Source organism: Acromyrmex echinatior, chromosome 7 (assembly GCF_024713525.1).
Source record: "Acromyrmex echinatior isolate Ae372 chromosome 7, ASM2471352v2, whole genome shotgun sequence".
Taxonomy (NCBI): domain Eukaryota; kingdom Metazoa; phylum Arthropoda; class Insecta; order Hymenoptera; family Formicidae; genus Acromyrmex; species Acromyrmex echinatior.
In genome coordinates this window covers 9,617,768-9,644,854 of record NC_141858.1, presented here as the reverse complement: position 1 = coordinate 9,644,854, position 27,087 = coordinate 9,617,768, and the positions used below count along the sequence as shown (strand labels likewise).

The 27,087-nt window shown below is 30.4% G+C and overlaps 1 protein-coding gene across 2 annotated transcripts; it reads left to right on the top strand.

The window, feature by feature from the left end:
* On the top strand, nucleotides 1–26,553 carry CTL5 (C-type lectin 5). 2 transcript variants are annotated; one of them, XM_087407999.1, is made up of 6 exons: nucleotides 1–197; nucleotides 1,880–2,426; nucleotides 19,075–19,175; nucleotides 20,206–20,400; nucleotides 24,581–24,786; nucleotides 26,076–26,553. In XM_087407999.1, exons 3-6 carry the CDS (start codon nucleotides 19,085–19,087, stop codon nucleotides 26,232–26,234), a joined length of 651 nt encoding a protein of 216 aa, XP_087264125.1. In that variant the 5' UTR covers nucleotides 1–197; nucleotides 1,880–2,426; nucleotides 19,075–19,084; the 3' UTR covers nucleotides 26,235–26,553. The 2 variants fall into 2 exon arrangements, with proteins under 2 accessions (XP_087264125.1, XP_011068288.1); XM_011069986.2 differs by lacking the exon at nucleotides 1–197 and having other exon boundaries at nucleotides 1,870–2,426.
* The last annotated feature ends 534 nt before the right edge of the window (nucleotides 26,554–27,087 follow it).

Here is a 27,087-nt window from a genome sequence, read left to right as displayed (position 1 = left end):
TTTGTCAGGGATACGATAAGTATGATTTAAAAGCTGACGCCACCCCGTCATCGCGAAGAGGTCTTGAAGAAACATGAGGATGTTGTAGTCGCTTGAGCATCGATCGATAGGACATGCGATTGAAGTGATTCTCAGGGAATTATCATTGACTGTTGAATACTTGCGTAGTCACTATACTGCTTTATAGTCCCAGTTGTGTAAGTAGTTTTGGTGTCACGAGGCACGGCCTTTCGAATTACTCGACAGCGAGATAACAGTCATTCCTTCAGACAACCATGTAGAAATCCTTGTGATAAATCGAAAGGCGACTGCCGAATGCGTAAAGTAGAAGTTGAAGATTTATCAGAGAAAATCGATATTTATATCAGAGAGGTCTGTTTATATTATACATTCTATATATTCTCCTCAAGTGCCCAACAATGATACAACAATATAAAAAGATTCATAAAATGGATTAGGTATATTTGAAAAGCCAAAAATTTTAAATTAATTCAAGCTATAAACATATAAGATGTGTACCATGTAAGAGTTAATAAGTACGTGCTCATGTGTGTGTAAGCCCAATATATCTTCTACAGAAACGTAAAGTGTCGAGACTTCGTGTTAAGAGGATTCTAAAGCCGTCTGTATTACCAACTAAATCATATAATTTTTGTATATCAAATACTTTTTTCTCTTTCACAGATTCGATATCCTTTTTCAGATTAAAGTATACGCTTAATATATGTTTGTGAGGTGAAGTTTATGCCGAGAAAGACCGAAAATTTTGAAATTGATATATTTTTTACTATTTTTTTTTTTAATATAACTTGGCGTCTCAAGCTATCAATTCGTGACAATATTTGCTTGTTACGAAAGTTTGCAACTTGTGGATACTTACGAAATAGTAATCTATAGTAGTTTGCACGAATAAATAACGTTGAGTTCTTAAAATTAGACTTAAACACTTTATCATGATAAATTTGTTATATGAAAATTGCGATCGTACATTGTATCATAGGTTGCATGAGATATTGATGTGATAGTATATAAAAACATATGGATATGCTGGAAAAACAGTCACCTCTGATAACTTCATTAGAATTCGGGCTTCGCTTTAGGATCCCCTTAATATAGTGAGATATGAGTTAAGAAAAGCTAAAAATTTATAAAATACATGACGATAGAATTAGCGATAGAATTAAACAAGTAGTTATAGAATTTGTCCCTATATAAAGCTGTTAAGGAGAGAGGGAGAGAGAGGGAAAAAAAGAGGGGAAGGGGAGAGGGAGAGAGAGAGAGGGAGGGGAGAATCAAAGTTCCTTCGGGATGTTCTTAGAAAGTCTTTCATTCAATTAAATTGCTCTGGAAACTTGTTCTTTCCCAATTATCCGGAAATCCGCTGCGCTTCTTTGCGCTTCATGTCACGTTCCCTTCAACTTTCCGGTCTCAATCTCAAATGATTGCATAACAGATACTCGGTCAAAATTTGCCGGATGTCCAAACTTATTCTAAGACATTCTAATAGACAAGACTACTGATTTTGTTTAAACATATATCATGCCAATTCCTTCAGCACATTTTTTAACGACAATTACTAACGGAAGTTAAAGATATATTATTCTTATAATAAGAAGCGGTGCTTCCCTTCTCTCCAAAGAAGCAATTCCACTGGGCCTTTTGGTTTGATGAAAAAATTGTATAATACTATTGCGATCTGTAGCTGTGAATCGAAAAACCGGGAAGCAAATAGAAGAAGAAGAAGAACGTCAATTATTGTCTAATAAATATTTGGCCGATTGCCAACAACGACGGTATCGATAAAATCGTATTGTAATTGCATAACTGACATTTACAACGCAAACCAAAGCGATCGTCATTCAACATTTTTCTTTTCTAGCTACGGGATTGCGCTCTCGAGGATCGTATCGCCGAGACGAAGAAAAGAAGTTTTCGAAATGACAAATATCAGTTGGTCGATCGGTCTCAACTTGAAGCGGAGGCATGACGAAGGGGACGATAATACCATCACCTTACGAATCGGTGTGTACGAGTCTAACCGTGTACACCGTGCATGTCGACGACAGGGCATGCACAGGTGGGGCTGTATATCCCACCTGCGGAGGACTCAACGTCTACCTGATGAGGATGATGTCTCGTTCTGGTGGGAGAAATTTAGGTTACTCGTACCACTAGGGAATGTGGGCCGACTATATACCGGCTCATCGCGAAACCGTCAGTCATTCCTTCCTCGTATTTGCAATTCGTCGGCCAGCATCACTGCCAGGGATTCTTTCTCTTGTCGTCATCGTCGTCTGGCACTCGAGGACTCTTCTCGCATCTCGTTCCTAGGTAAGTCCTGAGCCAGCGGAAGAGGCAATAAAGCAGGAAGAGGAAGACTGTCAGCTTTAAAACTTCATCGCATCTTCGAGGACCGTTGCTTCTTCGTAAGTACGACATTTATTTATTCAAGGACTATACGAGTTCACATTTCGACTTCAGCATACTAACTTCAGCAAAGGAACAATTGGATATTTTTTGTCTATTAAAAATAAAGAATTTTTATTTGATAATTTCAATGCGAGAATGGAATTGAAGTTCATAATTTATAAAGTACATGAAAAAGTAGTTTTGCTGAAGTATCAAAAATTTAAATACTTCAGCAAGATACAAATATGAATATAATAAATTTGTTGGACTATCAAAATAATTATATAAAACACTAAATCGTTGGCGACAATATTATAAAAAGTTTTAACAATCTAGCAATTAGTTTGAGTGTCCTACATAATTACTCTGATGGTCCAACAAAATTATTTTTAAATTTGTATCTAACTAAATTTTTAGATACTTCAATAAAATCATTCTTTAATTCTGTTTACTTCTTTTATGTTTTCAACATTTTATTTGTAACAGAAAGAAATTTTTGCATTGAATTTTTATATTATCTTTCTGTGTAAAATTAAAAAAATTTTCTATAAATATTCATAAATTAATGATCAGCATTATATGTATCCGAATCTTTAAATTGATGGAAATGTAAGACGTAAAGTGCACCTTTCTGTGCGACATCGAGCATTGAACTCTCCACTATTATACCGGTTTTAAATCCTGATTTTATCAATGCATGTGTACACATTCGCGGAATTAAGACCTTACAATCTATGATATCAAAGATGGGAAAATCTGAGTTTTTGATTCGAATTAACAGTGCTAACTCGCCGAAGATATGACATAATCATTAACATGAGCTCGGGAAATTCCTGTCTTTGTTAGAACATTCTCCGTTTTGGACGCGAGAATACGTCGAGAGAAAAATAGGTGTTACGCCAACAATTTACGAGCTTTTGTTACTTAATGCGATTGAAAGTTATTTTAACTCTAACGTATATTATTCAATTTGTAATTTATAGAGATAATATTAGGTATTTTATTCTAATTTTGAAAGTATTTTGAAAGGAATTAAAATCGATTTAATTCTTAGTGCACTATAAAAAAATTAAACGCATAATTATCTAATTATATATAATTCTAAGTGAATTTAATGCAGACTTCTACACTTGATGGTAGTCTTAATAACAAATTTTCTAAAGAATTGCATGTCAATGTTCAGCAAAATTTCAAGCAATTTGTTTCAAGTAAAATGTTGCAAGTTTTTAATATCCATTATTACTTATATATTTAAGTTTCAAGCTGAAAGATTCGAAAAGTGCAGTGCTATATTCTCAAGATCGAAAGTTACATACCATTCCTTGTTAATTTTTAGATAGTGAAAACGTCTCTGATGTGTCATATAATTACGTTAATAATAGCTAGAAAGGTGAACACAATATTATTACTTTTATACCAACATATGATGAAGTTAATGAAGAAAGTGTGTAATTAGAAACGATATTCCTATAAAGAATGTGAATTAGACAAGTTTGTTATTAGCCAGTTATTATTCAATATAATTAACGAAAATTTTTAAATATAGTTTTAAGATGTAAATTATTTGGCGATATGCCTATTCTCTCTCTTTGCTTAGCATTTTCTTCTTAATTGCTTGCGACACTTTCTTAATTTCTCCATTTCACCACTGTTAATTTATAATTTAATATCCGTGTTAGAGACATAAATAAATAAATAATAATTTATTAAGATATGAGATAGATATATCCTCGTTATCCTACATCTCATACGATGTTTCTGTCGCACGATTTATCAGGATAAATAAAGGGTCGTTCGTGAAAGTTTAAAGGTGTAAAGTGCCATATCTTGAGAGTTGTAGCTAACGGATCCGCTCGATTTTGTATCCGAAAACAATTTTCACGATGCTTACAATCTCGCAAAAAAACATGTAAGCTTACATATAAGATTCGATGGATTTGTTACATATACACAATATAAATTATTTAATACAAAATTTTTCTCATGGCGTTTGAAAATTTCTGACTTAAATTTTAGTAAAGAGTAAATCTTAACGACAGATTTTTGTCAAATTTTGTTATCTTTTTTTATAAAAATATCTAGATATACGTTCGATTTATGAGTGGCAAGCAATTCGTCGAATTTATGGAAACTAGTTAATCGAAACAAAATCGGATTGAATTATATCGCATCGTTGAATGATCTTTTTCTTCATCATCACGATATGACCGCGTTTTGCAAGTATCTTCAAAACTGCTCATCATGTTTATAGTTACGTGTCCCTATTTCGATTGCTTTCGTCCTGTTCCGCAAGTTTCCTCATAATCTTGAATGGTGAGAAGAACGAGAATCACTCGAATAGAATGATGCTTATCAATCTTTTACAAGTGAAGATGGAATACTTTCAGATGTATTATAACAAGAATTAGAAGGCACTAAATAAATATGGATAATATTAGTAATGCAGATTAATTTAAGATCAAACTTTACTATTTGATAAAAATAATTTTAATAAAGAGAAATAATATTTAAGAAAATATTAAGAAGATTTTGCTAGTAAAATACGCTTCTACATTTATAATTCTATAATAAAAACAAAATTCTATATTTAAGGGATGAAAAATAAATGGAAAAGCCATTTTCGAAAATGCCAATCTATTTTAATTATCAGTAAAATATTAATAATAAATTATATCGTAGAGTTAATGAAATTTTTTTACATGTAATTAAATAACTACGAGAAATTATTTTCATCACGTATGAGTTTCAAATTAATTGATAATTAACTGATCTCGATCATTAATTGATTTTATTTTTTTTACGAGCTAATAGCTCGAGTAATTTAATTTCTTGAATTGATGAAATATTATTTTATTTGAAACACGTGAAACTAATGTTGGAATATTTACATCTGTTATTTATGTTTCTCACATCACTATGAAAAAAAGTACTTTACATTACCTCTCACCGGGAGGATTTGAGGTTCATAAATGATTTCGATGTATAGATGTTTCGAAATATGCTTCATTTCGTACCGAGAAAGTTTCCTGACATTTTAACATTTCTTAACTGCGGTATGTTGAAGTAAAGTACAATTACATAAACGATCGCGCGGATATGCGTTTGCATTTTTTAAATATCTTTATTAATATATTTTGTTACACACACACATATACTCCTAATATCAAACACATTATTTACGCGAAGTAAATTCTTTTTTGAGTAAATTCTTTTCTCTCCTAATGGTCCACATTACCTTTGAATTCTCCTTTCACTTATACGTGCTTCTCCGTGATTTTCTAACGATAGATTTAGAGAAGGTTCTCTTCAATTTTAACATGTTAATATATGCATTGAAAAAAATTACCAAATCTTAATACATATTTCTTTGTGAATAGTACTAATAAACATTTACTTACAGTAAATAAATATTTATTTATAATTATTTAAACAAATATTTATTAAAATTGAATTTTGTCACAATTTTTTGTATGTTTTAAAATGTTTTATATTTTATCTATTGATAAGAAATATTTTTTTTATCATCAAATTCTACAGTCAATGGAAATCGACCTTTTCCTCGCAAAATCGTCACGTTTCCTTGTGAGATAAACTTTGCGCTTTTAAGATAATTGCAATGATCTTGCACACAAAGAGAGATGCATGGAAAGCGTACATGATTGTACACTTCGTGCTATCATAGGATTTCGACATTTTATGTGGGTAACGAGTTAAGGTTGACACGTCAATAAGAGTTCATTGTGCGAAGCAAAACAGAAGGAAAGAGATCAACGTTGTTATTGTGAAGTCATTATTATCGTATTGTCATCGGTTAACACGAGAATGAAATTAAAGTCGAAGACTCATAAGCTTACGAAGACTTTTTTAAATAACGTATAACTTTCGATTTTTTACCGAAACATTTTTTAACCGAGACTCTCTTAAAAAATTGATAACGTTATTCATTTTGTTTTAAATTCTTTAATTAATTTCGCATTAAATATTTGTACTTACTGTTTGATATTTAAATAATAGAGAAAGATGATTAAATAAAGTTTTGTGAAACCTGCTGAATTGTGCTGCCGGCTTTAAAATAATTTAAAAGCACAAGTGTAGATTATCAAAGTATATGAGAGTGTAAATATAGAAAGTTAAGAGTTTTGATACCAATGCGCATAGCGTTCCACATATGGCACATGCTAAAGAACGGTACTCTGTTCTTTACAACTGTACTTGCATATACATATTGAATATATATATTGAATATATATATATTAGGTGTTGGAATTAATTCGTAGCGTTTTACAAGAGATGGGAAGTGATGGGAAGTACTTTCATTAATGTATTTTTTAATGCTCATGTGAAATAAATAACATTCTTTCATTAAAAAACGCTACGAATTAATTCCAACACTTAATATATAAAATTATTTGATACGTAAAAGGATGATTTTGCTGAAATATTTAGAAATTAGTTAAAAACAGATTTGAAATTTTATCGAATCATCAAAATAATAATGTAAGACTAAAATAAAATAATTATATATATGACTCTCAAACTTAGTTACTACAATGTTAATGTTTTTGTTGCATTGCTCACCGTGCTTGAAATTTTTACATAATTATTTTGATAGAATTTAACAAAATTATTTTTAAATCTGTGTGTATTTAGTTCAATTTTTAAATATGTTGGCAGAATCGTTCTTTCCATGCACGAAAGTAAAATACAGTACATTATAAGGCTAACGGTAATAGTTCAATGAGAGTAAAAAATAAGTAAAATAAAGAACTGTGTCAAATACAGATACGAGCGTGATTTTAATGGAAGTAATTTTGCGTGACATCTGTCATTACGAAGAAACTCACCCAACTGAAACGCGTAATTAAAAGCCGAAACTCGAGATTGCTATCTCCGCTTTTTAGATCCTCGATATGAGTCATGAGCTCATTTCTTATTTGAGTATCGAGTGAGTTCTCTCTCTCTCTCTCTCTCTCTCTCTCTCTCTCTCTCTCTCTCTCGGCGATGAGAATTATTAGCAAAGGGGAACAAAATTGCGATTATCCCACCAAATTGACCGAATCTCGTCGATATTCGACACAAAAGGATAATCGATACGATGATCATACATCCTTTATTGTAAAAGAAATTTTTTTATTTTAGATAATTATTTTTTAGATTTATTAATTTTTTTAAAACTCAATTTTGTTCTTTATCTTAATAATATTACGGAAAATTCCTTTTTAATTAAGATTTCAATGTTTAATGTATTGAACGAATTTTTGTAGAAACTATTTGCGACAAATTTAGTTTTATGTAAGAACAATATATTTGTTCAAACAGAACAATAATCACAGTATTATAATCACAGTAATATTAAAATGACGTCAAAATGATACATGATTAATTGAAAACTAACTTTTAATAATCAAATTTGCAACTATTTTTAACGTAAATTTGATGTTACGATGACTTGTGTTTGTATGTGGAAGTTATCTTGGGTATATTGCGCAAGAAAATTTCAAAAATTAATGCATAGACTTCTAACAGTTATAAACTTGGAAATATTTAGGAATAAACAATATGATAAGAATTTGGAGATGTAAGAATAAATCTGATTAAATAAGAGAATTCTATAATATATTCGATCAAAGTAAATCTTAGTGCTTAAATATTTCTGTGTGAATTTATACACATATCTGATTCTCATGATTGCATTTTTCAACAAAAGGACTTCTACGAGCAGTTCGCAGAATCAAACATGCATACAAATTCATAGAAAAATATTTAAGCACTGAGATTCGCTTTGGCCGAATATAGGATTTTACTTATTTAATTAGATTTAGGAATAAGTCACCGTAATTATTGACTTGACCTGGAGTGATGCGTTCAAAGCCCTGCAACTCTTTTCTATTGCGGACTTGATTCGCGCCCGTCTTGTTTTTGCGATTGGATTCCCCAGAATCCAGACGCGGCCCGCAGTATGCGGGATACGTCGACGGCGTTTGCCGTTAACAAAAGTCCACCTCGGACAAACTATATAAGACTTCTGGAAGAGAGTCCGGCTGGAACGTAAAGCCGGCCAGCTAACGGTCACGACGACGGTGATGTGGTCCACGCGCACACACGCTCGTATACGCTCGTTTACGTACACTCTCACACCTCCGTGATGTCGTTATCCTATACCTACAGTTCTCATTCTCATACTCATTCTCATTCTCGTTTCTGTTCGCGTGAATGGCAACGGCGGCAAATACCGGGAAAGCTTGACGCCAGGTCAAACAGGTGCACGGTCGACAGTTTTGAGTTGTCTGCGATTACTCGCCCAAGTGGAAGAGATTGTTGTATGATTGAAACTGTGCGATGGACATTTCGGCAAATTAACACACGGATTTCTTGAGGATCCTTGAATTGAAATGGAAATTCGACACTCTGGTATTTGTAGTCGGGTCTTATATTTAAGACTGTCTTAAGTACAATTAAATATCTTAAAATTTAAGCTGATTACAGAGCCATATTAGTATTGATATTATTTCAGTCTTAAAATAAAAATCAACTATGAGCCGAGTCCATCATTGAAAAGAAGTAATAATAATCAAGTCTAGGTAATAATTACTAAAATTTTAATAAGATAATTTTAATCAAATGTTTAGTTAATAGAGTTAAAATTTGCTAAATTATGCTAAATAACGCTAATTTTTAAAATATTATTATATTACTTTTCTAATGTTTACCAAACAGTCGGTTACTATTAATATTATTATTGTTGTTAGTAATATTTACTTACAATTAATATTGCAGCAATACGCTAAACAAAATTTAGTTAGACCTTTATTTTTAGACCTTTTAGTGACATTTTCAGTGATATTTTTATTCTTTTCCAAGCGGAAAGTGTAATTCGCCGAAAAATAAAAACCGAGAATCAGTTTTTATTTTTACTACATTTTATGTGCAGATGTCTCTTCCATGTTTAAAATGTTCATATAAAAGAGAAGAAAACTAACAAACGGATTTTTGTACAAATATTTTTTTTACACTTTCTACACATTTTCTTTAATTATTAACAATTCAAACTTTTCTTACTGTTTTTACATTCTACTTATTTTATACTTATTTTATTTCTACTTATTTTAATATATATATTCTTTTTTATGAGATTCAATATTCAATATATTATCTTCCTTAATTTGTAAAAGGAAAGTGAGAAATTTTTGTCTTTTGCAATTATATTTTGTAAGCGAAAGATTTTATGTCATATCATAAATATTGTATGCTGTTTAGGACACAAACGTTTCTCCATAACTGAACGATCATTATGATTACTTTAACGACTGTCGCACAAGTAGTATATATTGGACAAATTATTACGTCGCAGCTTGTTACAACATAACTAGTAAATACGAAACAAATTGCTGTAGTACTGCGCTTGAATTATAGGTCCGTTAAGATATCGATTTCTTTGCGAAAATGGCAAGGTAAATGGCTGGAGAACATCTGCTTCCAACCGCGAATGTATTAATCTTCGTCAGAAGATACAATGTGATATATCTTCACAGATCACCACAAACCGCAAGTGTTAGCTAAACATATCAAATACACATTGTCTTCTTGACGATTATTTAAAAAAAAATAAAGAAAAGAAAACAGTGTGCTAATAGTACGTCTTCATTTAATTTTTCCTTGTCATACGAAGCTCTTTGCTGTAAATTAGCTGTAAATAATTATCACATGATAAAAAAAATGTAATAAAATAAAAGTGATGATGTTGCAAAACGAAGCGAGTTTCTAGATAAATGTGACAATTTATAACAAAATTAAATTAAATTAAATTAAATTAATCTTTGGAGAGAAACTCACGATTTCTTTAATTGAGTCTTCTAAATTGATCAAGATAAAAGATAAAGAGAGTAATTGAAATCGATAACCAATTTATAAAAAATGGAATTATTAGTTGTATAAGTTCTCCAGAAAGAAGAAATATAAAATCTAATACTATCACTGTTCCATTATGCGTAATAATAGATTTATGATTATATAAATCATATCGATATTCGTAATATTACTTGTGGTTATGCCGCGAGACATATAGCCTTAATCAGTACATTCCCGACGTCGTGAATTAGTCTTCGTATTACAAATGTAAAACGTTTAATGTTTATGCACACACGCAAGATGTTATGATACCTGAAGGCTATATAATTAACATTCATGATGCAAAGAGCAGTTGGTATTTATAATAGACAAGAATAGATAATTCAAAACTTTTAATTAAGTTTGTGCAAGCAAGTACATATAATGCGGAATGTATTTAAATCGTAGAAGAGATCGAAAGTTTTTACCTAGGAATTCTTTAAATAATTTAAGATCGATATTTCAGCTAAATTCTTATATGCACTTTTTATGTAAAAATGTTAAAAAGATGATATCAATATTAAATTAAATATTTTTTTAGAGCGATTCAGAAATAGAAAAATTACAAAAAGATGATGAATAATTAGTAGTTAAAAAAAAATAAAAGATAATTAGGCGCAAAATGGCGATTTTGTGATATTTCTTTGCGATAAATAAAAATATGCCTTACAAAAATCTAATTTAATACTGAAAGATAATAATTAATTACTTACTTTGAGTATTAAAGGTAATGAACAACAGAACACTCAAAATAAGTAACTAATAACTATCTTCCAATATTCAATTTCTAAAAGCGTTATTTCAAACTTCAAGATCGTATACCTTTGAAGCAGGACTCTTTTTCGCGTATGGCAGTCCTTAGGCAATACACGTGTCTTGCCAATCTCCTAGTAAGAATAGTCGGACTAATGAGTCGATTCTGGAACAACTTTCCTCTCGATTAATGTACCATATCAATTGGTTGCTGAGAACAAAGCTATAACTTTTGCTCCTGGAGTCTTATTCATCAAAAGTCCATTATACTTTCATCGCCAATATCTCTTAGTCTAGTTTCTTTAAAATAAAAAAAATGTAATTCTGCGCTTGTAATATTGATAGTTTTGCATTTTTATTAATGTGTAATGTGTATGCAAATTTAATGGTTTCTCATATCTATAATATATTCGTAACATAACTTCGGAGAGCCTCCCGAAGTTATATCACGAGTATATTGTACAAAATTTTACACTGTATTACTCATTCATACATAATTGATTATATAATGTCTTAATTACATTAAAAATCATTTCCATGCGAGTTAAATTTATCATTGATATACATCACGTGAAGGAGCCAGTACGTAAAATTCCGAAATTCCGGAATTCTTCCATACATGGACTATAAAACATCGCTCATTTGCATTCTGTTAGAAAAAATTTCCATTAGATTCAGAATCTGGACTTATTATAATAACACCTATAAATCTGAGCGAGATGAAGAAGATTTATTAAAACAATTAAAAATTTCTTAAAACTGATTTAGCAAGCTTATAGTCGTAATATACGGACAGCCATTTTTCTATGTTAAATTAACAAAGTTATACAGTTGAATAATATAAACGATTATAGATGATTATATTTGTTGTAAAATAGCACAATAAATTTATTAATACAGCAAAGATAATTTTCTATGAAAATCAATCCAATATACATAATACATATAGATACAGTGAAAAATTTTTAACAAAATATGCTAGGTAAAGTGACATGCTTTTCCTACTGTAATGAAGAAAACTCATTAGCAATTTTCAGTGTAATAAAGAATTAACTGAATTAGTATTAATGATTATTTACAGATGTAATTGCTTTGTTAAACCATCAAATTTTTTAAATTATAATTGAATTCACGTAGCAAGTTATAGCTTTGCTGAATCACTCACTCTGTTTTTTTCCGTGATTATTAACATTTGTATCAAGATTATTATTGTATTATGTTGAAAATGCTTGGTTTGGTTGTAATCTGCGATACACTGTAGAGATTCGAAAGAGGTCTAACGTTGTATATTCTCGATGGCGATGTTCATCCACCACTTCGTGATGCGAGTGTCACGAACGGTTTAGAAAGTCGCAGCCCCCCCCCCCCCTCACAGAGACTGGCAATCGTGATACGAGGAAAGTCAGTTGTCCGATAAAAATTAGATAAAAAAAGGATGCGTTGCAAAATCACATCAAGTTTCACTGGCCGTGGACGATTCAGACTCGTTTCTAAAGTCATCGCGACCAATCATCGTCTGTAAGTCCATCAGTTGGTCCTGAATGGCGTGCACTGGCGATACTGTCTTTCCATCATATTTGTATCCATTTATGATCATAGGATATTTATTACATTTATACAATTTATTAATACATTTTAATAATTTTATTACATTTTTATGTTTTTTAAAATTATGATGCCCTACATTTGAATTGGTGAGTGTAAAATGAGAACAAATCCAATTTTTCGAAATTAATTTTTCCTTCTCATTGATTTCGAAATAGTTACATTTCCAGTGCAAATAGGACACTATTTCAGATTTCTAAGGGCCTAAAGTTGAAAATAAGCAATAAGTACAAAAAGAGCACAAATCTTTAAGTTTCAAAAGTATACATTAATTTAACTACAGAAAATAGACTTTTTGACTTTGTCTAATTCTTGAAACAAAAGTCAGACTGACACATGGAAAAAATGGCTACAATTGTCACGACCAAAAGTCGCCCATCAATACATTTTTTTATTATAAAAATTATAGTATTGTAATAACAATTAGATTGGCATATCTTAATGGTTAAGGTATACTCTTATGGTTATCACAACCAAATGTACTGATGGGCGAAAATTATCATTATTTCTGATTGTGGCAATCGTAATGTTTTTTCAATGTAGCTTTGTAATTTGACATAAACTTCATTTGAAACTTTGAATATACTTCTGTCTACTTCTCGGTAAAAAGCGAAAAGGTGCCTGACGAAAGATGTAATTTTGTTCTACAAAGTTATACCTTCCTAAAATGACATAACAAAACGATATTGAGTAACTTTCAGTGATCATTAAATTTAGTTCCGCCCTGCCTACATAAAAGCAATGCTAATATAATTGTCATTACGTAACATCCCCATCTATTTTCAAAAAACTGACGAAATATCATGTCTCGCGATTTGCAAGAAACAATATAATGATGTGCCACAATGAATTAGCGGTTTACCTTAGAATTACATTAATTAGTTGCCGTTTTATATAATAAGAGATACGTTGTAATATCGGTGTGCTTCCGCGTTTGGATGTAATGAAAGACGATAATGTGAGAAGAGTTTCGGTTAGAAACTGCTATAGTTAATGATTGGATCCATAAAACACCAAGGAACTATAATTCCTATTCTAGATTGTATTACGTGTAACTTTTAGGAAGGCATAAATTCGATCAGAAACTGTTCCTAACTACGGAAAAGCAACACTATAATTTTCGTAACGAGTAAACTGATCGACGCGTAAAGAATGCTGCAACTTACGTGGTCATGGGGTTACTGGACTTCGATCGAAGTCGATAGATATATTCTTTTTTTTTTTAACTGTGCGTGCGTTATCCGTAAGTTATTTAACATGATCATCATATGTAAATTATGCATGCCGCGTATTTTGATTCACACGTGCACGAAGAATTAGCACCTCACTAAATTTCCATATATTTTATAGCACGAGTTTTGATTCAGCTTCATTTTAATTTTTCATGTTGGTACATAATTTATATATCTTGTAAACAAGTAAATATTGAAAGAAAGAACAAGCAGAATGTATAGGCTATAAAATTTAAAATCGGGAAATTTACACAATAAAAAAATATTTCGTATTTGTATTGGAAATGATCCATTCAAGTTCTTGTTAAATTTTTAACATTTATTCCAGTATTAATTTAATAAGATTATTTAAATAGTTTGAGTTAATTAATATTTAATATTTCTTAGTATCGAAATGATTTATGAATAAATGAATAAATAAACGTAGAAATAGTGTATTTTAAAATGTAAATTTTAAAATGAATGAATAAAATATACTATATATCAATTGAATATATTACAAATGTTAATTTTACTGAAAAAATATATTTCCACAGTTTGTTTACAAATGTTGTCAGTTTATTTTTGTGCTTATTTTTTAAATAATATTTGTGTTATATTTTTCTAACATATTCATCTTGTGTGTCAAATTAATATCTACATTATTTTAAGTGAACCACTTGAGACACGCAAAATGTATTAAATTTACGTAAATTTTTCAACAGTACTTTTTATTGCTTGTATGCATATATTATTTTTTAAATCAATCAATTAATTTTTAGTCTTTAATTTTGAAATTTTTTGTTCTAAATAAAATTACGCGATAAAGTAAAATGTAAATATATTCTTTGTAAATATATTTATTCTTTGATTAGAAAACATTAGTTGCGTCAAAGCTGCATTGTGTAGAGATAAAAAGGAAAAACAGCTGCTTTTGAAAGGAGACGCATTTTAGAGAGGAAAATTGCGTAGGTGAGCGAGGACACATTAATGAGGTGCTCGTACATAGAAAAACTCTTTCGCAATGGATTTTGCACAACCAGACTGGATACCAACCAAATCTATAGCATCTGTTTGCAACATCAAGAATATATATTCTCTCTTTCTCTCTCTTCTCTCTCTCTCTCTCTCTCTCTCTCTCTCTCTCTCTCTTTTGTATCTTCATCGGAAAATTATGTATATCCTATGTATACATCGTCTCAATAGAGTATCAGGATAGCCGAGAACATGAACCATTGATGTAAGATCACTAGATAACGAAAGTGATTTTGTAATACCAACAAAAAAGAGATTATTTGTCGAGATCATTTGACAATTGTTGATTATGCCAATGCTATGACATTTGGAAGATTGAATTGACATCTGGAGAGAAGATCTAATAATATTTTATTAAGACATCGTTAATCCCTTCTGATGCATTACATAGATCTCATGATAAAAGTATACTAATGAGTATTTAATAGTTTTGTCGCTAAGTATATTTGTAAAAGTTTAAAAAAAATAAATGTAATCAATTAGCTTGTTAAAGCAGCGTGGCGTGAAAGAATTAACTAGTAGGAGTGAATATTTCTCTTGTTCTTCAAATTGTGATGTAATTCATGTAATGTATTTAATATGCTCATATTTTTCTCTCCTGCAATCTTAATAAACATTTTCAATTATTGCCAATTATACAGCACAATTAAAGCGTCAATCTTTAAATGTTTCAATTTTTTCACAAAATATATCTTGGCTTATTTAGAAAAAATGAAAGTTATGTATTAATAATTATAAAAAAAAATAATTATAAAAATATACGAAAGTTATATATTAATAATTATAAAATGCAGAAATATATAAATAGAATATACTTTTTTGGAGTATTAATTCTGTATAAAAGAGAAAGACCAATTAACTTAAGTCTTTCAAAGTGAAATGAAGCGAAAGTAACGTAATAGCAAATATAAAATTAAGAAGGCTGAAAGAGATGTTAACAGTTTTATCTTCAATTTATTTGATGCATTCGTGTTACTCCACTTTATATCCTTTCTCCGGTCTCATCTCAGAATCTATCATTATATTCAACGCAATATTTTATATTGTTATAATATATTATCAGCGGCCCATAACCCATCAACCTCTATTCTAGTGAGCTATTAACTTTCAATCTGGATATCCACTCCATTTCACGTGCTATATATTTAATAGTATGTATGCCGTCGTGTCACACTACGTTAATTACTGCTGCACGATAATTTTTACGCTTCCATTCTTAATTAGCGACTTAATGCGCGAAGAAAATAGTGCGGGAGGTCGCTCTATCATCTATGTGAAAGATAAATACAAAAGGGAGAGACATATGGCTGTTTCTCCTGATTATACATTGTTTTAACACATACCGAAAAATTTAACTGTTTATATTATAATTTCTGAATGTTTCTTTCAATTTTACATTCTTTAATTCATTTCAAGAGATTTGATTGTGTTATTTGGGCTAAGATTCTATTGTGTTAATCTAAAACGAGATATTATTATGCTCGCGTTTTTCGTCATCAACATCTCATGAATATTGATATTTATTCTAATATGAAAATACCAATTACTTTTATATAGAGTCGTATATTTCAGCAGGCGAAAAACTGCTCATTGTCTTCGTAATATATTGGCAGAAGTAAAAGAAAGAGTCGTGAGTTTTATGATGTATGATGATGGGACGGTGAATATATATGAATACTGTTAAATTATACATTTAGCAAGTTCAAGTCATCATACATTATTATTGTACATAGAGATGAGAGTTTGTTAAACTAGATAATTAATAATAAATAATTCAGTATTTGTCTTTTGCTAGCACCTCTTACATAACTTTCTTGTGACCCCACAATCTTTACTTTTTGTTGGTAATTGCATGAAAATTTATCTCGTTGCTTTTTCATTATAGAAAAATAAATCAACCACTCTTGTGATTATCTTTACAAATTACAAAAATTCTTGTAATTTATTAATAATTTTATTTGGGTTTTATTAAACTATTAAAAGTTAGTTTAGTTTGATAACGCAGTTGAGAAATATTACTCTTTCTAATTTCATTTTATTCAAACGTATCTGATGTGAAAATTTTGTTTTTTTGAAGGATTCTTTGCAAGTATATATATTCATTTATCGACTTCATTTGTAAATTTAGCTTACAGATAAATTAAGAGATCGTGAGAAAATACAACTCATTTTTCTTCGACAGCTTCTAAAACTGAGTAAAATGTTACTTTTCGAACTAAAGATTGACAATGTGGTCAGCACAATGATTAGGGAAACTCTAGAACGGTTTTTATTCGTTTGCTCTGAACGCGTTTTGCTAACGGCTTCGTGTCGTTTACTTTTCTAGAAAGTGGTTCGCTTCGCATTTGTCCGCCTCGACGGATGACAATCATTAGTAAAACCATCACGAAGCGTCGACATTTACGTGTCGCACGAGATCAATCCGGAAGTTATAATTCGATGCGCTAGTCACTTTGCTTTGTTCTAAAATTAAATCGAATTAGAAAACTGATTAATTGAAAGTATGCTATGTTAATAATAATTTAAAAGAATAATTCTATATAAATATCACTTTTTGAAAGATGGATTTATTATTTTATATAAAATAATTATTATCTCTACAAAATTTTATACACTTTTTAAATATATATTAAATAAAACTATAAAAAAAATTAGAAAGATGAATTAAAACAAACTTCATCAAAAATATATAATTTATATTGTTTTCTTAAAAATATCTTATAAAAAATACATGTATAACTTGATGTCAAGTCCCTTATTATTTAATTGGTTATTTATTTATTACTAAATTTTTTCTCGTATAATTCATGAGAATAATTGAATATAATTTAATTTGAGGAAGGTACGAAAGCATGTTTTTAAAAATTACGTAAAAGACTCGAGAATCTGCATAAAAAATTTTAATAATTAAGATTTGTGTCCGTTGCAAATTCAGTACATGCGAGCATCATAAAAGCCTTGTAACCCCGTAACCTCGAACTGCTGAACACGCTCAATGGCGTTGGCAAATGTTCAGTGTTCCCGTTTCAAAGAATTGTCGACTTTCTTAAGGATTCCATAATATTACCTTGGTGTACGACACGTGGCTTGGTATTTCTGTCGAGTACCCTGAATTGTACGTAATCAGCATCTGCATAAAATCATGCATGTTGGAACTCCTACTGTCAAGGCTTTCCAGTAGGCTTAAATTTCTAATTATATCTTCGGTATATTTTCCAACAAGCGAAACTAAACGCAATGAGCAAGAAGCTGATTTTCTCGTGATTAGAAGTAAGCGAAACTTCGTAAAGTTGAAGAAGTTTTAACACTCGCAATTACTTTAATTACGCCGTGTAAAGTATAAAAAGTAGTACAAAGTCTTACACTATTATCTAAGTGTGGGAGCTCTTTTGTTTCCCTGAATTTAGAACACCAAGCGTTCTTCTTTCTAGCGACAGATTACGCGAAATAGATTTTCATAAATATTAATTCTTTAATCAATTATTAAACGTAATAAAAGTTATACAATTTGATTACATAGCTACAGCTTTTTCCTCATTATAATGTACTTTTTTCTTTAAATTGAGGAAGCTGGGATTTTTTTAAGTATTTCAATATATTGGGGTATATTTAGAATGCACATTTTTCGAGCTTTTCATAGGTTTTTGGATCGTATGGAAATCTTTGGAATAATAATCGTGATAATTCTCACTCACGGTGTATGTGTATATACACACGATTGCACTCTCAGGCACGTTTCAATGCGTGTTATATGAAATTGCGGCATCGCGTTGATTAATGATCGCATTTATTTACAGGTGACAGATTTAGAATTTGAAATATATTTAGAAATTCTATGTAAGGCAATGTAATAGTCCTACGTAACTGAAATAATCTTCTCGCTTACATTGCAATAATAAAAATCAAACATTCTTTACTTTGACGGTAATGTAAAAAAAAAAATATAATATATAGATGAAAACACTTTATGAAATTTTAATTCGTGAAGCCTGATAATCACAAATTTTACGAGATAAATAGTTTACAGAATAACTTGGGAACTTTTTAACACCCGGCGTACGGAGAATCCTAAACTGTTATGTCATTAAATCCATCAATAAATCGCCCAAAGATTCGACGTTGACGTATCTTGCGTAATTTCCATACAAATGAACGTTCTCTTCTTCTGTTCAAGGTTCGGGAATATGAGGGCCATTTACTTGCTCCTCCTCGGCGTTGTTGCCATAAATGCCCAGCGTCGTTTAGCCTTACCTGACCCGCGAAGTTGCGCGAACCGTAAGTATTTCCAGTGACATTTCATAATCATACTTTAACTTAGCGGCTGCACAGTTAACTAGGTGGAAAATTACTGAAAACCGTATAGTCAAAAAAAATAAATAAATAAATAAATAAAGAAAATAGAGAAAGAAAAAGAGAACGATTGCAAGATGCTCTTCATTCATGAATACGTTTGTTGTGTGTCATAACTCGCTTTACGTGAACTGGCTCACGTTAGTCATCAAATTCTCACCATTTATTCTTCTATAATTAAATGCGATTTTGTGATTCTGAAATTGCTCGTTGAAATGTTTCTACGAACACGTGTAGTACGTCTTTAAAAAAAAAAGATGAAATATATATCCTGCTGTGGCAAGTTTATATTAAATTTAACACATTTCATGAATCTGATTAAACGGTCCACTCAAATTTGTGTGTTTATTTAACATAAGATGAATATATGAGAAGATAACATAAATAGTATTTAAAAAAATAAACATAAGTAAGGTAATACTGATACAGTTTGTAAACAAACCGTGAAAACATATAATTTTTCTAGCAGAATTAACATTTATAATATGTTAAATTATAAGATACATTTTATTCATTCATTTTAAAATTTTCATTTTAACACATTACTTTTATATTATTTGTCCATTTCCTCATAAATTATATTATTTTAATAATAAGAAATGTTAAATATCAATTAACAAAAATTATTTAAATAATATAATCGCATTATGTTATACTTAAATTAACACTCGAACATGTTAAAAATTCAACACAAAATTTTAACAACGACTTGAGTAGATCGTTTCCAATGCGAAATGTTTTTTTACTGTAACTTCACTTTCACATTAAACAAAAGATTTTTATATCTTTTTATATTATAAATATTTTATATCTTTTTATTTTATATTATAATGCATAGATTTCTATGAATTGACAAAGATGTCTCTCAGCAAAATCAATTATTATAGATAACAATCGTGATTAATGATATTATTAATTATTCATTAATGTGTTCATTAATGTGTTCGTTTTCCAGGCGTCCGTCACTCGTCGTACAGGGATGGTAGGGGAGTTGTACACTCGTACTTCTTCAGCTGGGAACATCTACCAACTAGGAGTCTCGAGGTGGACTGGTTGGATGCTCGCAACATCTGTCGTCGTCATTGTATGGACGCCGTGTCCCTGGAGACTCCTCAGGAGAATGAATTTGTCAAGCAAAGACTAGCAAGAGGTGAGCGATGATAGGTTCAAAATCTATTGACTTTTCATTGTAATCCGCACTTTGATTCCTTAAAAAGATTTGCAGTCTTACGTAATTCTCTCTTCCTCGAATAAAATTTCTGTTTGAGAAAAGACCGATTTGCGAACTGCTGGTTTCAATAATCGAAGGTTTGATAAATGGTAAATTTAATCGTTGGTTATATTCGAGCAATGTAGCCAATTATTGTCGCGTTAAGCTTTAATAATAAATCCCTCTGATGACTTTTGATGGTTTTTTTTACTAAAATTAAATAAATAAGGAAAATGCGACTGATTTCTATAAAGCAATTAAAAATATATTAAAAATCTTGTGAATTAATTTTAACTCATGTGAAAAGAATTAATGGATGTCTTATAATTTAATTTACTAAAACTACTGACAAATTTTTTATTATGTTAATCGTCGATCATAACCACGTTTAGAGTGTACAGAATTTAATTTAAAAATAAGAAATGACTATTTTATGATAAAATCAAGTTGAAAATTAAATTTAATTCGTTGACGATCTGTTAAGTTATTTTACTTAAAGAGGGAAATTAATATGCGATTAATATTGCTCGGTTATTAATACTGTTATAAAAGATAACTGTTTGATAATTATTCTGATCTATCCTCCTACATCCGTGATGACGATCTTCAAGAACAATCAGACAGCCGATAACTCGTAAAGATTAAAGAAAAATTAATTACACTCTCGATTCGATTGAAGATTTTATAACCTGAAGTATGTCACTGTTGTATTAATAAAATGTTTATACATTTTTCTCGTGATTTCTACCTTGTAAAAATACAAAGCACACCATCACTATGTCATTTTTGAATGTTTCAATCTGTTATTCGCATAAATATGAAGACTATCAGGAAATTATCGGTATATTTCATGCAAATTCAATTACTTTTGTGGTAATTTACTCTGTAAAAATTCAAATTACATGTACCGTTACCGTATAATTTATAAAGTGTGAGATAGAAATCTTTCCCATTTACAAACACGATATAATAATCAATATCTTTCGTATTTCGCAATTTTTCGAAGAATGTATTCAAGCGAATTTCAAGTTCGCTTTGTGTAGTAAAACTCGTTAGTTATAATCTCGTCATTCTTTTCAAGAACCGCGTCAGAAATTCGAGAGATGCTAGTGACATGGAATCTCTCATTAGCGTTGCTAATTTTGCATCTTACCCGCGAGAGAAATTTTCCGCGCCGCAATCTTTAGGCAGTCCTGATGCGATTCTAACAAAACCGTGCGCGTGAGAAGTAAAAGCGGATCCTCTTCGGTCAATTTAAGATCTGATTACACAACATTGCCGCGCGGTTAAGTCTCACGGGATAGTCCGATTAGGCGCGTCTGCGAATTTGGTGATGCAATGATAGTGACTACTCGTCATTTCTCTTCGTCATTTCTCTCCGACCTCTGATCCTGTCGGCTGCTCGGCGAGGAATTCAAGTTGCAACTTAGATTCGCGGGTGACTACATGATGCTCACATGTACCCCTATACTCGGCGAAGCGGGTCACTTTCACTTGACCGTTGATGCCCCGTTCAGAAGAACGAACTAACGTGAAAGGGACTTTATGTAGGCATCTGCAATTTAACGATTTGTCTTCCGAGAATTCTCGCGAATCGTCAACGATATGTTTGTTACTATATTAAAGCGGTTGTATTCTCAATGTTAGTTTAAAGCAAGCAATGTTGAAATATATAATATGGAAAGCTCTGATTCTTTCTATCGATATCATATATCAACTTTAATGAATATTACACTAAATATTAAAAATTACTAGTTTTTGTAATTGTAATTGTTGTAATGTTTTGTTCAAAACATTATATATTTTTTGTTTAAATATTTTTGTTTTGATAATATAGCTTTCATAATTCTTAACTAAAATTCTATATGCATTTTTCATGATCGTCTCGCTTCCTTTTCTTTGTAGCTGTATGTTAAGAAATGAATTCTAATTAATTTTTTATTTAATTAGTAATTCTTATATCTTCTACATTCTTCTTATATACTTTATACATTCCTTAAATTCTCCTTTTAAATAAGTATATCATATAAATATCATCTATTAGTTATTCATATAAATTTATATAGGTTTTTCTTTGGTAGTAATATATGTAACATAAAAGTGATGTAAAGAAAGGAATGGTAAAATAATAACTGTTAATAAATTAACCATTAAATTAATTTAGATTATCAATCAACAACAATAATTAGTAACATGAACGGATTATACCTAAATATATCCAAATGCGGATGCACTTGTTTAATTATCTGATAGATCAAAAGTTGATTCTGCGTGCTAGAAAACCGCAGATTGTTTATCAAGATACAATAAGGAAATGTTGAACGAAGTGTAATTCGTGATGTCTAACAGAGTAATGATAAAACACAGGTTTGATACTTTCGAAAAGTTTAATATCTCTATCGCTGCGTTTTATCTCAACTAAAGTTTCACGCGAAACTCAGATATGCGCAAACTTTGAATTTGTTATAAATAATAATTCATATTCAAAAGATATTTATGCGTGTACACAAGATACAAATTTATAAAATTTGATGGGCAGAATTACTTCAAAAAAGTTTCACGTATAAAATTGTATGTAAACTATAAAGTTCAATCTGTATTACAGATCAATTATATCACGTATTATTAAATGAATTACAGGTATACGAATACGTATTTTTTCTTAATGATAATACCAAGTTGGACGTGACATTTTATACGAGGTTGTTAAAATTATTATTCGGATAATAAGACATTATTTGATTAAGACATCCGGTCTTATTAAGAAAATGATAGCTATTTATCCGCGTTTTCTCGATTCTCATTTTAAATAAATTTTACTGTCACATTTCGAATAATTTTATAATTAAAGAATGGAGTTCTTATTGCGGTCAGAGTGATGCGGACGTCCGGATGAAGATAATTAATGTATCCGTGAGTTATCATTTAGAGATTGTAAGGTCAACCTTATGATTTAGCTTACACCCTCATTATTCACAATGAGAAATTTAATTATTTCTTCCACGAGTCAATCTCTAAATGATATATACAGAGAGCACAGTAACGTTTTAAAAATATATTAAAACGTACATATTGGACATTTTGGACATATTAGAAATATCCAGATTAAATCCATGGATATTTTTAAAATGTTTTAAAAACATCGAGTATTATCATTTTGAACTTTTTAAAAACGTCCATCTTAGGTCGCAATGGACTAAAACTGGACTAAATTAATATATTAAACAAATTTTAGACCACAATCACAAAATGATTCTTATATGAGCATTATTATTGATTAATATCTTATTCCAGAATGCATATCATAAAATTATGATGAAAAAGAAAATGTTTTTCTCTGAATTCGGGAACTAATTTCATAGTGTTTCGAAATGATTCATCCGTCTGGTTGAATCATACTACCATCTATTATCCTTGACTTCTGAAATCGCTGCACTTCGATGATCCACGAACACCTATATAAGCATGGATGTATAGTTATGATACATCTGTTCAATATGGTTCTGATAAATCAAATTTGTGCAGTTCAACTGAACATCCAATCAGTTACTGTCTAATATTAGGTATAGTAAAAAGAAATCATTGGAAAAATAATGGATTTCTTTTTACTACACCTAATATTTAATTTTAATAAATTTTATTAATATTTAATTTTAATTTATAACGACTATTTTCAGATTAATAAATCATACACTGTACTTTCACAGTACCAGTTATTATGCACATATATCGTCTTTGACTAGAGATCTCCACAGCCTCTCTCCTGTCTCTTAATAGTACGTCGTATTGATACGATACGGGTTATGTATCATGATGTACCTAAACTCTTTCATATTAATGAAATTATTGTGAGTTGAATCGATTTGGCAGCTCCGGTCTCTTACCTGAAAATAAATTTAAGAAAGCCTTAAATATAAGACCTGACTATGAAGATAACGAAAATAAATATCAAATATGAGTTTTTAAACATTGATTAAACATAGTTTTTGTATTAATACTTATATATAGCGAACTCATTAGAGCGTCATTTCCTAATAGCCTCAATTTCTTCATTTTGAGTTGTTTAACATAAAAAATTATGCCAATAAATTACGTTAATGAAGTTTTATTGTTTAATCAGGAAATGTAAGATATATTTGGACATCCGGCCGTAAGTGCAACTTCAATGGTTGCGATCGACCTGATCTTCAACCCCAGAACATTAATGGGTGGTTCTGGTCTGGATCTGGTGCCAAGATTGGTCCAACGACACAACGTAATTCCGGAGACTGGAGCAACACAGGAGGATATGGTCAACCGCAACCAGACAACCGTGAAGCTGCACAGGTAGAGTTTATTTTTGTCAAGAAAACTTTACTTCAAAGTATTTAGATAGTAATGACTTTAATACAATGAGCGTAATTCGTGCAAACTCTGACACGTGTTTAGCAATTATGTTAAATATAATTTTTAATTTTTAATACGATTTAATTTTTAAATCATTTTAAAAGAGATTTTAAATAAATTCGAAAATATAAAAAAAGTCTCGTTGTAATTTCACTGAGCATGGTATCTGATTGCAACGCGTTTTCTGTCGGCGCCGACATATCCCGTGAAACTCTGATTTATATTCTCATAAGGTATTAGAGTGAAAGTGCTTTCGGCATCTCCAGATTTATTGGCGCTGTCATATGTGACCTTTAATAATTTTTATTAGCGTCTCGTTCTCGTGACTTCCCACTATCAATTAGATATAAAAGTTACTTAAGATCATGCAATTCGATCTTTAAAAATTTTATAAAAACATCTTGAGAAAAATTGAGATACGCTTGGTATACGCTTAGAATTTTACACAATTTCTTAAAAGCTTTTATTTTTTAATGTTACATAAAGAAAAGTATATATTTTAAAGTAAAAATTTTACTTAAATATATATATTTCATTTATAAATGCAAAAAATTATTCGTAATCATAGGAAATTATATTTTTGTTTCAAAATTGTGTAAATCATCATTAATTTTTAACAATCAAATAAAGTATTTTTTAATGTAATGATATTTTTTAATTAATATTCTATAGCACATATTGCAGCAATGTTTGCAATATTGTTGGAATGATGCAATATTATTGAAATAATATGTGGAATGCATCAAGTTCTAAAAATACACGGAAAGAACGATTTTACTAAAGTATCTATAATTTAGCAATACAAATACAAATCTGAAAATAATTAGGAATCTCAAGTAACAGCAATACTATAAACACAACTTTCGACATTCTAGTAACAAGTTTGAGCGTTCTACATAATTATTTTGATGATCTAAAAAAATTGGGCGTTTCCCAGCAAGGACATAGACAGTGTGTAACACAGTGAATTATTTCATCCTTCTTTAACGTAAGCAAAGAACAAAGATGTAATGAATTGATGATAGAAATCCCTTTCTCTCGAAAAAAATTCCATGATACGTTCATGCAGATTTGTATCTAACTAAATTTTGAAGTGCTTTAGCAAAATTGATTTTTCCAAAAAAAATTTTGAAACAAAGGCTTAATAGAAACACATTATTTCAACTTCAGTGTCTTCTTTTCGAAGAAACTTTAAATTTCAGGTCTTATTTAATTTTGTTCATTTGTAGGGTAACGACGAATCCTGCCTGTCCATCTTGAACAACTTCTACAATGATGGCATCAAGTGGCACGATGTGGCCTGCCATCACGTGAAGCCCTTCGTATGCGAGGACAGCGATGAGCTTCTCAACTTTGTCGCATCCCGAAATCCAGGAATCCGTCTATAAAAGGATCCGATGAACGGACTCGGGCGAGCGGACCATCACATCGTACATCAAAGTACGATAATTTTGAACACGACGATATTTCACGCGTATCGCGTATTTTCCCTCTTCGTCGTACGTTTATTATTTATAATTTACACTAACCGATACTATCTCTCTTTAACGAGCCGCGATTGTAGTGCTACGCAATTCACCATAAAAAAATTGATTGGTAGCTCGAAGTAGGCGGTAAATGCATTTTTAGTGTTATATACGCGTAAATTTCTTGTAATTTCCTTTTGCATCCCTTTCGTACGTGAATAAATGCATTTTCTCATTTGTATATTTAAGATCTTGTTATTTTTTTAGACCTATATTCCTTTTCTTCACGTTTTGTATACCTAATATTCGAGTTAGAGGATTTTTAGCGCATAATAAATACAAATTTACCTTTTTTTTTTTTACCAAAAAAAGATAAAAAAGGTGCTAAGAATATATGTGCTTCTCGAAACCTAAGTGTCCAACCCATTTAATAGTAGTTTTAATTTTTCTTCAAGGATATTCTTATTGAAGGTCTTCTTGTTCTAATTCAAACAATGGTAGCTCTAATGCTGTCAAAAATTATTACTCCTCGAAGAAAACTAAATAAAAAAATTAAAATCCAGATGCTACAATATTAACCGATCAAGTTAAATTCTATCGAATTAAAAAGTAAAACCTAAGTGATACTATAAAAATATAAAAATGTTCTAACCACCCTAGAAGTATCACACCAACACCGTCAGATTGCACCATCACGCAGCGTATACATCTTATAAACTTAAAAAATGTTTTCTGTCTGTTTCGAATCAATACAATAGGAGCTACGGGTCTACTA

Coding starts and splice junctions, on each gene's coding strand:
- CTL5 (XM_087407999.1), top strand. CDS start 19,085: ATGAGGGCCATTTACTTGCTCCTCCTCGGCGTTGTTGCCATAAATGCC. Junction 19,176..20,205: donor CCCGCGAAGTTGCGCGAACC/GTAAGTATTTCC, acceptor TTCGTTTTCCAG/GCGTCCGTCACTCGTCGTAC. Junction 20,401..24,580: donor CAAGCAAAGACTAGCAAGAG/GTGAGCGATGAT, acceptor TTGTTTAATCAG/GAAATGTAAGATATATTTGG.